This window comes from Lampris incognitus, chromosome 4, assembly GCF_029633865.1.
Source record: "Lampris incognitus isolate fLamInc1 chromosome 4, fLamInc1.hap2, whole genome shotgun sequence".
Taxonomy (NCBI): Eukaryota; Metazoa; Chordata; class Actinopteri; order Lampriformes; family Lampridae; genus Lampris; species Lampris incognitus.
In genome coordinates this window covers 72,130,605-72,143,511 of record NC_079214.1, presented here as the reverse complement: position 1 = coordinate 72,143,511, position 12,907 = coordinate 72,130,605, and the positions used below count along the sequence as shown (strand labels likewise).

Genomic DNA, 12,907 nt, shown 5'->3' with positions numbered 1-12,907 from the left:
TGAGCTGTCCCTCTAATATACTCGTTCCTAATCCTGTCCTTCTTTGTCACTCCCAGTGAAAATCTTAGCATCTTCAACTCTGCCACCTCCAGCTCCTCCACCTCCTGTCTTTTCGTCAGTGCCACTGTCTCCAAACCTTATAACATAGCTGGTCTCGCTACCATCTTGTAAACCTTCCCTTTAACTCTTGCTGATACCCTTCTGTTACAAATCACTCCTGACACTCTTTTCCACCCACTCCACCCTGCCTGCACTCTCTTCTTCACCTCTCTTCTGCACTCCCCGTTACTTTGGACAGTTGACCCCAAGTATTTAAACTGATATGCCTTCGTCACCTCTACTCCTTGCATCCTGACCATTCCACAGTCCTCCCTCTCATTCACACATAGGTATTCCGTCTTGCTCCTTCTGACTTTCATTCCTCTTCTCTCCAGTGCATACCTCCACCTCTCCAGGCTCTCCTCAACCTGCACCCTACTCTCGCTACAGATCACAATGTCATCCACGAACATCATCGTCCATGGAGACTCCTGACTGATCTTGTCCGTCAACCTGTCCATCACCATTGCAAACAAGAAAGGGCTCAGAGCCAATCCTTGATGTAATCCCACCTCCACCTTGAACCCATCTGTCTTTCCAACCACACACCTCACCATTGTCACACTGCCCTCATACATATCCTGCACCACTCCTACATACTTCTCTGCAACTCCTGACTTCCTCATACAATACCACACCTCCTCCTGTGGCACCTTTTCGTACGCTCTCTCTAAATCCACAAAGACACAATGAAACTCTTTCTGGCCTTCTCTATACTTCTCCATCAACATTCTCAAAGCAAACATCGCATCTGTGGTGCTCTTTCGTGGTATGAAACCATACTGCTGCTTGCTAATTGTCACCTCTCCTCTTAACCTAGCTTCTATTACTCTTTCCCATATCTTCATGCTGTGGCTGATCAACTTTATACCTCTGTAGTTGCTACAGTTCTGCACATCACCCTTGTTCTTGAAAATCGGTACCAGTATGCTTCTTCTCCACTCCTCAGGTATCCTCTCACTTTCCAAGATTGTTTTAAACAATCTATTTAAAAACTCCACTGCCATCTCTCCTAAACATCTCCATGCTTCCACAGGTATGTCATCAGGACCAACTGCCTTTCCAGTCTTCATCCTCTTCATTGCTGCCCTCAATTCCTCCTTGCTAATCCACTGCACTTTCTGATTCACTATCCCCACATCATCCAACTTTCTCTCTCTCTCATTTTCTTCATTCATCAGCCCCTCAAAGTACTCCTTCCACCTTCTTAGCACACTCTCCTCGCTTGTCAGCACATTTCCATCTCCATCCTTGATCGCCCTAACTTGCTGCACATCCTTTGCAGCTTGATCCCTCTGTCTAGCCAATCAGTACAAGTCCTTTTCTCCTTCCTTAGTGTCTAACCTGTCATACATCTCACCATATGCCTTTGCTTTTGCCACCTCTCTCTTCGCTTTACACTGCGTCTCCTTGTACTCCTGTCTACTTTCTTCATCTCTCTGACTATCCCACTTCTTCTTTGCCAACCTCTTCTTCTGTATAAATTGCTGCACTTCCTCATTCCACCACCAAGTCTCCTCGTCTTCCTTCCTCCGTCCTGATGACACACCAAATATCTTCCTAGCTGTCTCCCTCACTATTTCTGCAGTGGTTGCCCAGACATCTGGCATCTCCTCACTACCACCCAGTGCCTGTCTTAACTCCTGCCTGAACTCCACACAACAGTCTTCCTTCTTCAACTTCTACCATTTGATCTTCGGCTCTGCTGCCACTCGCTTCCTCTTCTCGATCGCCAAAGTCATCCTACAGACCATCATCCGATGCTGCCATGCTACGTTCTCCCCTGTCACCACCTTGAAGTGTCCAATCCCTTTTAGATTGCGCCTTCTACATAAGATATAGTCCACCTGTGTGCACTTTCCTCCACTCTTGTACATCACCCTGTGTTCCTCCCTCTTCTTCAAATATGTATTCACCACAGCCATTTCCATCCTTTTCGCAAAATCCACCACCATCTGTCCTTCCATATTTCTCTCCTTGACACCATACCTACCCATCACCTCCTCATCACCTCTGTTCCCTTCACCAGCATGTCCATTGAAGTTCGCTCCAATCACCACTCTCTCCTCCTTGGGTACCCTCTCCACCATGTCATCCAACTCACTCCAGAATTCTTCTTTCTCGTCCATCTCACACCCAACTTGCGGGGCATATGCGCTGATAACATTCAGCAATACACCTTCGATTTCCAGCTTCATGCTTATTGTTGCGTTCTTATTGACAAAGTACCCGGAGATGATTTTATGTAAAGGAGCTTTTATTCATATCTCTCGGCTGTACATGTCCACCTGACTGCCAAGGCATTGGAGAGCGCAGTTCTGGGTTTTGGCGCTTTTGCACCTAATATTTATCTCCTTTCTGGGCGGGGTTACATCCGGTCAACAACATGTAAACAATAAGTAGTTCCGTATCAACAGTGAATGATAGAACATTTATCAATACGCAACACTTATCACTCTGTCTGACACTCTCTTGACCTCCAGCACACTCTTGACATACTCTTCCTGCAGAATTACCCCTTCCCCATTTCTACTCCCATTTGCACCAGGGTAGAAGAGTTTGAACCCACCTCCGATACTCCTGGCCTTACTCCCCTTCCACCTGGTCTCTTGCACACACAGTATGCCTACCTTTCTTCTTTCCATCCTATCAGCCAGCTCTCTCCCTTTACCAGTCATAGTGCCAACATTCAAAGTTCCGACTCTCACCTCCACACGCCTACCTTTCCTTCTCTCTAGCTGCCTCTGGACATGCCTTCCCCTTCTCCTTCTCCTTCGCCCAACAGTAGCATAGTTTCCACGGGCACGTTGCTAGTTAACAGTACCGATGGTGGTCATTGGTAACCCGGGCCTCGACTGATCCGGTATGGAAATCTTATTTATGATCCGCATATTTGATTTGGCAAAGATTTTACGCCAGATGCCCTTCCTGATGCATCCCTCCCCATTTGTCCGGGCTTGGGACCGGCACTGAGAATGCACTGGCTTGTGCATCCTCAGTGGCTGGGTTACCAAAAAAGGCTCAGGGTTACAAAAATTCTAACAAAATATGTTTTATTTGTAAATGAAGAAGTGCCCCTAGGGGGTATTCCACAAAGCAGCAAACAGGCAAGTTAAAGTGCACACAACCTCACCACTAACCATGCATACTGAATCTAACTCATCTTGATTCTTTCCATGCTTTAGTAGATCTGGATGCAGCAACCCCTGCCGTGGTGATTTGTCTTGTCTGTTGTCCACGCGTTTCAGCCATTCTCCGGGTGTGTTTTGCGGTAGAAAAGTGCTTGTCAATTGATGACTTTCGTTTGTGTTCCACCACTATGTTGCATGTGGTGTAAAACAGTTTACCTCCGCTTTCGTGCAGAACATCAGGGAATTGCCTTGCACGGTCTTTGGCAATAATTCTAGTCGGTAAATGTGAGACGTTCGTGGCGCATATGTCTGCATCTTCACAACCAGAAACAAGGAAGTGAGTTTGGTGACATATGGCTCAATTGATTGCACGGGGGTCTGCTATGGTTGTTGAAACTCGCGGGAAACTACAACAATTGGTCAAATTTGTGGGAAAATTGCGGTAATTGGACAAAATTGCAGACTTCACGGGGATTGGCTGAATTTGCGTTAATCCTGGAGGCACTGAAATGTCCCAAGAAGAAAAAATAAGAATAATAAAACTAACGGTAACAACAGAGTGCTGCTGCACTACTACTACTACTACTACTACTACTACTACTAGGACGATGACTAATAATAATAATGATAATAATAATAATAATAATTGATAATAATAATAATTATTATTATTAATATTCCTACTACTACTACTAATAATAATGATAATAATAATAATTGATTCTTGTATTTTTTGTATTTTTGATTTTTTTTTCTAATTGATAACTATTATTACTATTCCTACTACTACTAATAATAATAATAATGATAATAATAACTATTATATGATTATTACTACTACTACTTCTACTAATAATAATGATAATAATAACTATTATTATTACTACTACTACTAATAATAATAATAATAACAATAATAATAATAATGGCTACCTCGAGTGGCAGGTGAATATAGAGCACAGGTTAAAATGGTATGAAAAATACTTTTATCAGCTTTGACAATTTTACTGAATTACATTTTTTGACATGTGTGTTTGGTCCACAGGCTTGTTGGACGTCCAGGAAATTATCATTATGTAGTTGGATCGTACAGGATGGAGGAGGTAATGAAGTTCTTTAGACATAACCCCGTAGAATCCCAATACTAGTTTTCTCATACTGTTCTCATACATCATCAAATATCCTTACCGTTGTTCGAATTGCTTTGATGTACTTTTACTTAAGGTGAAATATACATTTAAAATAAGAAAACCCCTCACACCAAACGTATCATGTTCAAAACGTATGTTTCAGATATCATAATCTATCATAATTTTCTTGATCATCATGGTTCAATGAATGCTGGTAGCCCAACTGCAGTGTTTGTTTGTTTGTTTGTTTGTTTTTTGTTTTTTGGGGGGTCAAATAAGTTTTCTTTACTCATTTGCCAAGTGTAGATGAGTGTTTTGGTTAATTTTCATTCCATTTCATTCCTTTGTTGACATGATGTGATAAATACTTGAAACTTCCACTTGGCATATGAGAGCTTTGCAGAATATTGACCAAATGACCATATCAGATATCCAGACCTTTATTCATCTAGTGTCTGTTGACTAGACCGGTCCCTCCATCTCATTCCAGCCATCTTTTTCCCTTCCACCTCTAGTGTGCCCATGCCGGGTGTCTCATGGAGTTGTGTATCCAGCTGTGTATCACTATGCTGGGCAAGCAGCTAATACAGAACAACCTATTTGAGATTGGCATCCCGTGAGTACCGTGCACACAAACATACACTAACTTCGCTTACACTACTACACTAGTTACTGCAGTTCTGCATAGATGTCACATTAGGTGGAGTTAGTGTTGATGACAAATGGGTCAGGCACCTACTGAACGCTATAAAAATATGCATATTAGCACTTTTATTTGCATCTGAAAGGACGTTATGTAATGTCCGTCCCTTTGTTAGACACACTCCCAAAGCCCACACGTAGTGTGTCTACACAAAAAGGTTACACTTATACCTTGCCTCTTTCAACCTTTTGAAATGTACGTCTTGATTGGATTAACTTTCACTCTTGTTCATTTGAGAATATCATTTAACTTGACCAGCCATTCTAACCATAATGGATGTATGCCCAAATAAGTGGAAGGCGTGACCCTGAATTCATGTCTGTGCTTATCTTTATTCATGTTTTCCGACATCTTGATCTATTGATCATCCATATATCTAAATATTGAGTTGGCTAATAATTGACTTGTTAGATGGGAGCTTAAACTTACATATTGTTTCCATTTTTAGATATTTAATGTTTAGAAAGAGGGAAACAGGTGATGAGGAGGTGATGGGCAGGTATGGTGTCAAGGAGAAGAATGTGGAAGGACCGATGGTGGTGGAGTTTGCAAAAGGGATGGAAATGGCTGTGGTGAATACATATTTGAAGAAGAGGGAGGAACACGGGGTGATATATATGAGTGGAGGAAGGTGCACACAGGTGGACTATATCTTATGTAGAAGGCACGATCTGAAAGGGATTGGAGACTGCAAGGTGGTGACGGGAGAACGTAGCATGGCAGCATTGGATGGTGGTCTGTAGAATGACTTTGGAGACCAAGAAGAGGAAGAGTGAAGGCAGAGCCAAGGATCAAATGGTGAAAATTGAAGAAGGAAGACTGTTGTGTGGAGTTCAGGCAGGAGTTAAGACAGGCACTGGGTGGTAGTGAAGAGTTGCTGGATGGCTGGGCAACCACTGCAGAAATAGTGAGGGAGACAGCTAGGAAGGTACTTGGTGTGTCATCAGGACAGAGGAAGGAAGACAAGGAGACTTGGTGGTGGAATGAGGAAGTACAGCAAAGTATACAGAGGAAGAGGTTGCTAAAGAAGAAGTGGGATGGTCAGAGAGATGAAGAAGATAGACAGGAGTACAAGGAGATGCAGCATAAAGTGAAGAAGAAGGTGATGAAAGCAAAGGAAAAGGCATATGGTGAGTTGTATGAGAGGTTAGACACTAAGGAAGGAGAAAAGAATGTGTACTAATTGGCTAGACAGAGGGACTGCACAAGAGGTTAGAGCGATCAAGGATCGAGATGGAAATGTGATGACAAGCGAGGAGAGTGTGCTAAGAAGGTGGAAGGAGTACTTTGAGGGGCTGATGAATGAAGAAAATGAGAGAGAGAGAGAAGGTTGGATGATGTAGGGATAGTGAATCAGGAAGTGGGATGGATTAGCAAGGAGGAAGTGAAGGAAGCTATGAAGAGGATGAAGAGTGGAAAGGCAGTTGGTCCTGATGACATACCTGTGGAGGCATGGAGATGTTTAGGAGAGATGGCAGTGGAGTTTTTAACTAGACTGTTTTAACACAATCTTGGAAAGTGAGGGGATGCCTGAGGAGTGGAGAAGAAGCATGCTGGTACCGATTTTCAAGAACAAGGGCGATGTGCAGAACTGTAGCAACTACAGAGGTATAAAGTTGATCAGCCACAGCATGAAGATATGGGAAAGAGTAATAGAAGCTAGGTTAAGAGGAGAGGTGACGATCAGCAAGCAGCAGTATTGTTTCATGCCAGGAAAGAGCACTACAGATGTGTTGTTTGCTTTGAGAATGTTGATTGAGAAGTATAGAGAAGGCCAGAAAGAGTTATATTGTGTCTTTGTAGATTTAGAGAAAGCATATGACAGGGTGCCAAGAGAGGAGGTGTGGTATTGTATGAGGAAGTCGGGAGTTGCCGGGAAGTATGTAGGAGTGGTGCAGAATATGTAGCATGAGGAAAGTGTAACAGTGGTGAGGTGTGCAGTTAGAATGACCGATGGGTTCAAGGTGGAGGTGGGATTACATCAAGGATCGGCTCTGAGCCCTTTTTTATTTGCAATGGTGATGGACAGGTTGACAGACGAGATCAGGCAGGAGTCTCCGTGGACTGTGATGTGATGCGGATGACATTGTGATCTGTAGTGAAAGTAGGGTGCAGGTGGAGGAGAGCCTGGAGAGGTGGAGGTATGCACTGGAGAGAAGAGAAATGGAAATCCGTAGGAGCAAGACGGAATACCTAAGCGTGAATGAGAGGGAGGACAGCAGAATGATGAGGATGCAAGGAGTAGGGGGGACAAGGCATATGAGTTTAAATACTTGGGGTCAGCTATCTAAAGTAACGGGGAGTGCAGAAGAGAGTTGAAGAAGAGAGTGCAGGCAGGGTGGAGTGGGTGGAGAAGAGTGTCAGGAGTGATTTGGGACAGAAGGGTACCAGCAAGAGTTAAAGGGAAGGTTTACAAGATGGTAGTGAGACCAGCTATGTTGTATGGTTTGGAGACAGTGGCACTGATGAAAAGACAGGAGGCGGAGCTGGAGGTGGCAGAGTTGAAGATGATAAGATTTTCATTGGGAGTAACGAAGAAGGACAGGATTAGGAACGATTATATTAGAGGGACCGCTCAGGTTGGACGGTTTGGAGACAAAGCAAGAGAGACAGATTGAGATGGTGTGGACATGTGTGGAGGAGAGATGCTGGGTATATTGGGAGAAGGATGCTGAATATGGAGCTGCCAGGGAAGAGGAGAAGAGGAAGGCCAAAGAGGAGGTTTCTGGATGTGGTGAGGGAGGACATGCAGGTGGCTGGTGTGACAGAGGAAGTTGCAGAGGACAGGAAGAGATGGAAACGGACGATCCGCTGCGGTGACCCCTAACGGGAGCAGCCGAAAGGAATAGTAGTTAGTAGTAGTAGTAGTAGTACTACTAGTAGTAGAAGTAGTAGTAGTAGTAGATTGTGATCGCTTTTGATATTCTTCCCTAATATGCTAAGTCTTTAAATTTTTCTATTTTTGTAATTTTTACAAAATTATGATTTAATTATCTGTGCCTTTTTGCAATCAAGGATGACAATCCTGTTTGCAACACCACATGACTTTGGTTGTTGCATCTCACAAGGGTCAATAATGATCAAACCTAGCCTTGATGTGTACATTTCCTTGCTGAAACATTGGTAAATTAAAAACTACATTTTGAGGAAAAAGTGTGGGATAATTTTTTTTTCACTTATTAAGCAAACTACCATAGCATCATGAAGTGTCAGCAGACCCGGCATTAATTAATACATTAATTAATACATTAATCCTCTGCTCATTCATATATCTTTGTAGACTAATAATATTCATACCATTTAGTGTTTTGCAAAGTAAACTTGGTAGTGAACAGCCCACATTATTCTTTTCCTTGTTTGTTAAAAGCTGTTCCGCTGCTGTAACCTGTATTACATAACATTACATTACATTACATTACATTACACCTATAGACAGTAAAGACTGGTGCTGTTGACACTGAGTATGGTATATACAGTATCCATGAAGGTGTAGCATGATAACTAATACTAATGTCTGCATACAGTAAACTGAAGAAAATGCTGCGAAAGAGAAAGTCAGAGATGGACACCCAGCAGGAAGAAGAGCTGCACTCAACCCTGCAGCGTCATGAGAAAGACCACTTCCTGGGTCCCTTCATAGGACTCAGCCCTGAGTACATGGAAATGAGTGAGTCACATGCAAATGAGCAGGTTTTCATTCTAACAAATAAATAGTGTTGTCACATTTTAACAATGCTCGCTCGAGCATGGCACACATGAAGTCAACCTCATCAGTGTGCCCTCCCCTGAGAACGCTCCCCCTTATACCTTGCTCTTGCTTATTATAAACAAGTCTGAGTTATGTGGTATGCTACCCAGTACCTATCTCCCTAATTCATGTTCACAGGAGGAGCCCTACCTCTATACATCTCTGCTGCTGGACTGTCACCCTAATTCATAGCGGAGCTTCTGCTCACAACAGCGTGTTGTTCAGGGAGTTCATAGGGCAGTTGCTTCTTCTTTATAGCGCTACATAACATTATGGATAGATTTATAGCTCTACATAACATTATAGAAAGATTTATAGCTCTACATAACATTATGGATAGATTTATAGCTCTATGTAACACTATCAATAGATTTATAGCTCTACGTAACATTATGGATAGATTTACAGCTCTATGTAACATTATGGAAAGATTTAGTAGCTCTACATAACATTATGGATAGATTTATTGCTCTACGAAACATTATGGATAGATTTACAGCTCTATGTAAAATTATGGATAGATTTATAGTTCTACATAACATTATGATAGATTTATAGCTCTACGTAACATTATGGATAGATTTATAGTTCTACATAACATGATAGATTTATAGCTCTACGTAACATTATGGATAGATTTAGTAGCTCTACGTAACATTATGAATAGATTTACAGCTCTATGTAAAATTATGGATAGATTTATAGTTCTACATAACATTATGATAGATTTGCAGCTGTACGTAACATTATGATAGATTTACAGCTCTACGTAACATTATGATAGATTTATAGCTCTACGTAACATTATGGATAGATTTGCAGCTCTACATAACATTATGGCTAGATTTATAGCTCTACGTAAAATTATGGAAATATTTATAGCGCTACATAACAGTATGGATAGATTTACAGCTCTACATAATGTTATGGATAGATTTATAGCGCTACCTAACATTATGGAAAGATTTATAGCTCTACGTAACATTATGGATAGATTTACAGCTCTGCGTAATGTTATAGATAGATGTATAGCTCTACGTAACATTATGGATAGATTTATAGCTCTACGTAACATTATGGATAGATGTATAGCTCTACATAACATTATGATAGATTTATAGCTCTACATAACATTATGATAGATTTATAGCTCTACGTAACATTATGGATAGATTTACAGCTCTATGTAACATTATGGATAGATTTAGTAGCTCTACGTAACATTATGGATAGATTTACAGCTCTATGAAACATTATGGATAGATTTAGTCGCTCTACGTAACATTATGGATAGATTTATAGCTCTACATAACATTATGATAGATTTATAGCTCTACATAACATTATGATAGATTTGTGGCTCTACGTAACATTATGGATACATTTACAGCTCTATGTATCATTATGGATTGATTTAGTAGCTCTACATAACATTATGGATAGATTTGCAGCTGTACGTAACATTGTGATAGATTTACAGCTTTATGTAACATTATGATAGATTTATAGCTCTACTTAACATCATGGATAGATTTACAGCTCTATGTAACATTATGGCTAGATTTATAGCTCTACGTAAAATTATGGAAATACTTATAGCGCTACATAACATTATGGATAGATTTACAGCTCTACGTAACATTATGGATAGATTTATAGCTCTACATAACATTATGATAGATTTATAGCTCTACATAACATTATGATAGATTTATGGCTCTACTTAACATTATGGATAGATTTACAGCTCTATCTAACATTGTGGCTAGATTTATAGCTCTACGTAAAATTATGGAAATATTTATAGCGCTACATAACATTATGGACAGATTTACAGCTCTACATAATGTTATGGATAGATTTACAGCGCTACCTAACATTACGGAAAGATTTATAGCTCTACGTAACATTATGGATAGATTTACAGCTCTACGTAATGTTATAGATAGATTTATAGCTCTACGTAACGTTATGGATAGATTTATAGCTCTACATAACATGGATAGATTTAAAGCTCTACATAACATTATGGATAGATGTATAGCTCTACATAACATTATGGATAGATTTATAGCTCTACATAACATTATGGATGGATGTATAGCTCTACATAACATTATGGATAGATTTATAGCTCTACGTAACATTATGGATAGATTTACAACGCTACGTAACATTATGGATAGATTTACAGCTCTACGTAATGTTATGGATAGATTTATAGCTCTATGTAACATTATGGATAGATTTATAGCTCTACATAACATTATGGATAGATGTATAGCTCTACATAACATTATGGATAGATGTATAGCTGTACATAACATTATGGATAGATGTATAGCTAGCTCTACATAACATTATGGATAGGTTTATAGCTCTACATAACTATGGATAGATTTGCAGCTCTACATAACATTATGGATAGGTTTATAGCTGTACATAACATTATGATAGATTTACAGCTCTACATAACATTATGATAGATTTATAGCGCCACAATAACATTATGATAGATGTATAGCTCTGCGTAACATGAATAGATGTATAGCTGTACATAACATTATGGATGGATGTATAGCTCTACATAACATTATGGATAGATGTATAGCTAGCTCTACATAACATTATGGATAGATGTATAGCTAGCTCTACATAACATTATGGATAGGTTTATAGCTGTACATAACATTATGATAGATTTACAGCTCTACATAACATTATGATAGATTTATAGCGCCACAATAACATAATGATAGATGTATAGCTTTGCGTAACATGAATAGATTTATAGCTCTACATAACATTATGGATAGATTCCCTTAAGTGAGTACCGCATGAGAGAGCCCAAGAATGCAATGGTGAAAGATCTCGTGAGGCTCGAGGTCTGTTGGCACAGAGAGATGTTGAATTCATTGTGCGTCTTGTTACACGCCGTAAAGTGTTTGGAGAAACAAAACTTCTCTCTTATATGCTACAGTCTTCATCACTTGACTTTTCCAAAGCTGTTGATTTAGTTGAAGCTTTACTCCAGACGTTGAATGACGTCAGGCAGCAGTCATTTTTTGATAACTTGTGGGATGAAGTGTTGAACATTTCTGAGCGATGTGATACTGCAATACAGCCAGCTGCTGCAAAACGACAAAAAAGGCTAAGCTCTAAACTCAGTGAACACTGTACTGTTGGTCAGAGAAAATAGAAGTTCGCTGCACTAGCACCTCCTCTGGTCAGAGGGGAGGGGGAACTGGGGGGAATAGCGTGACCCTCCCACGTGCTACGTTCCCCTGGTGAAACTCCTCCCTGTCAGGTGAAACGAAGCGACTGGTGGCTCCACATGTGTCAGGGGAGACATGTGGTAATCTGCAGCCCTCCTGGGATCGGCAGAGGGGGTGGAGCAGCGACCAGGATGGCTCGGAAGAGTGGAGTGATTGGCCAAGTACAGTTGGGTAGAAAAAACGAGAAAAAAATCAAAAACAAAAATCTATCGATGTGTAGCCTGTTGGCTGAGGTGGTTCTGCCAGTGAGCTGTGTGAGTGATCTCAGGGTGGGCGGGGGAATGGCACTGGCAGCCCATTCCCCAGAACAATCTAGATGTTGATATTGCACATCTCCATAAATTTAAATGATCAACATCAGGATTGTTTACAGTAAAGCACTAATTTTGTTGTAGTACTCCGTGTAACTGTGGCACTAATCACATCACTGACGGGGTCTTGAATATGTCATAGTTGCCCAGTTAGTCTTCATTATCTGTTTGGAGGCATGCCACTTAGTGAACTCAGTGGTGTTGGGTTTGAATGAAAACAATGACGTACATTCATAGACATTGCTGTCCATGGTACGTGCTTCAATACCACTGGTAGATATCTTGCTCACTTATATGCCTGATTTGGTGGCTTTGTCATTGTATGTATGTACTTACAATGTTAAGAAAACCCTGTAGTAGTTCTACACAATGACCAGCAATGCCCATCAACCTTGTATTCCAACTGATTTTTCCACATTTCAGTAGTCAAGCACCAAACTTCCACTGTTTCAAGAAGATTACTGACTGCAATTTTCTGCTGTTGTACTACTTTCATCCCAAGAGTTGGGG

The 12,907-nt window shown here is 40.7% G+C and overlaps 1 protein-coding gene across 1 annotated transcript in view; it reads left to right on the top strand.

The window, feature by feature from the left end:
- ano1a (anoctamin 1, calcium activated chloride channel a) overlaps window positions 1–12,907 on the top strand; it is a 159,407-nt gene that overhangs the window by 125,307 nt on the left and 21,193 nt on the right. The window contains exons 19-21 of the mRNA XM_056279425.1: window positions 4,276–4,333; window positions 4,876–4,976; window positions 8,588–8,730. Of these exons, the coding sequence (XP_056135400.1) occupies window positions 4,276–4,333; window positions 4,876–4,976; window positions 8,588–8,730 (302 nt within the window). The remainder of the gene's footprint in view (window positions 1–4,275; window positions 4,334–4,875; window positions 4,977–8,587; window positions 8,731–12,907) is intronic.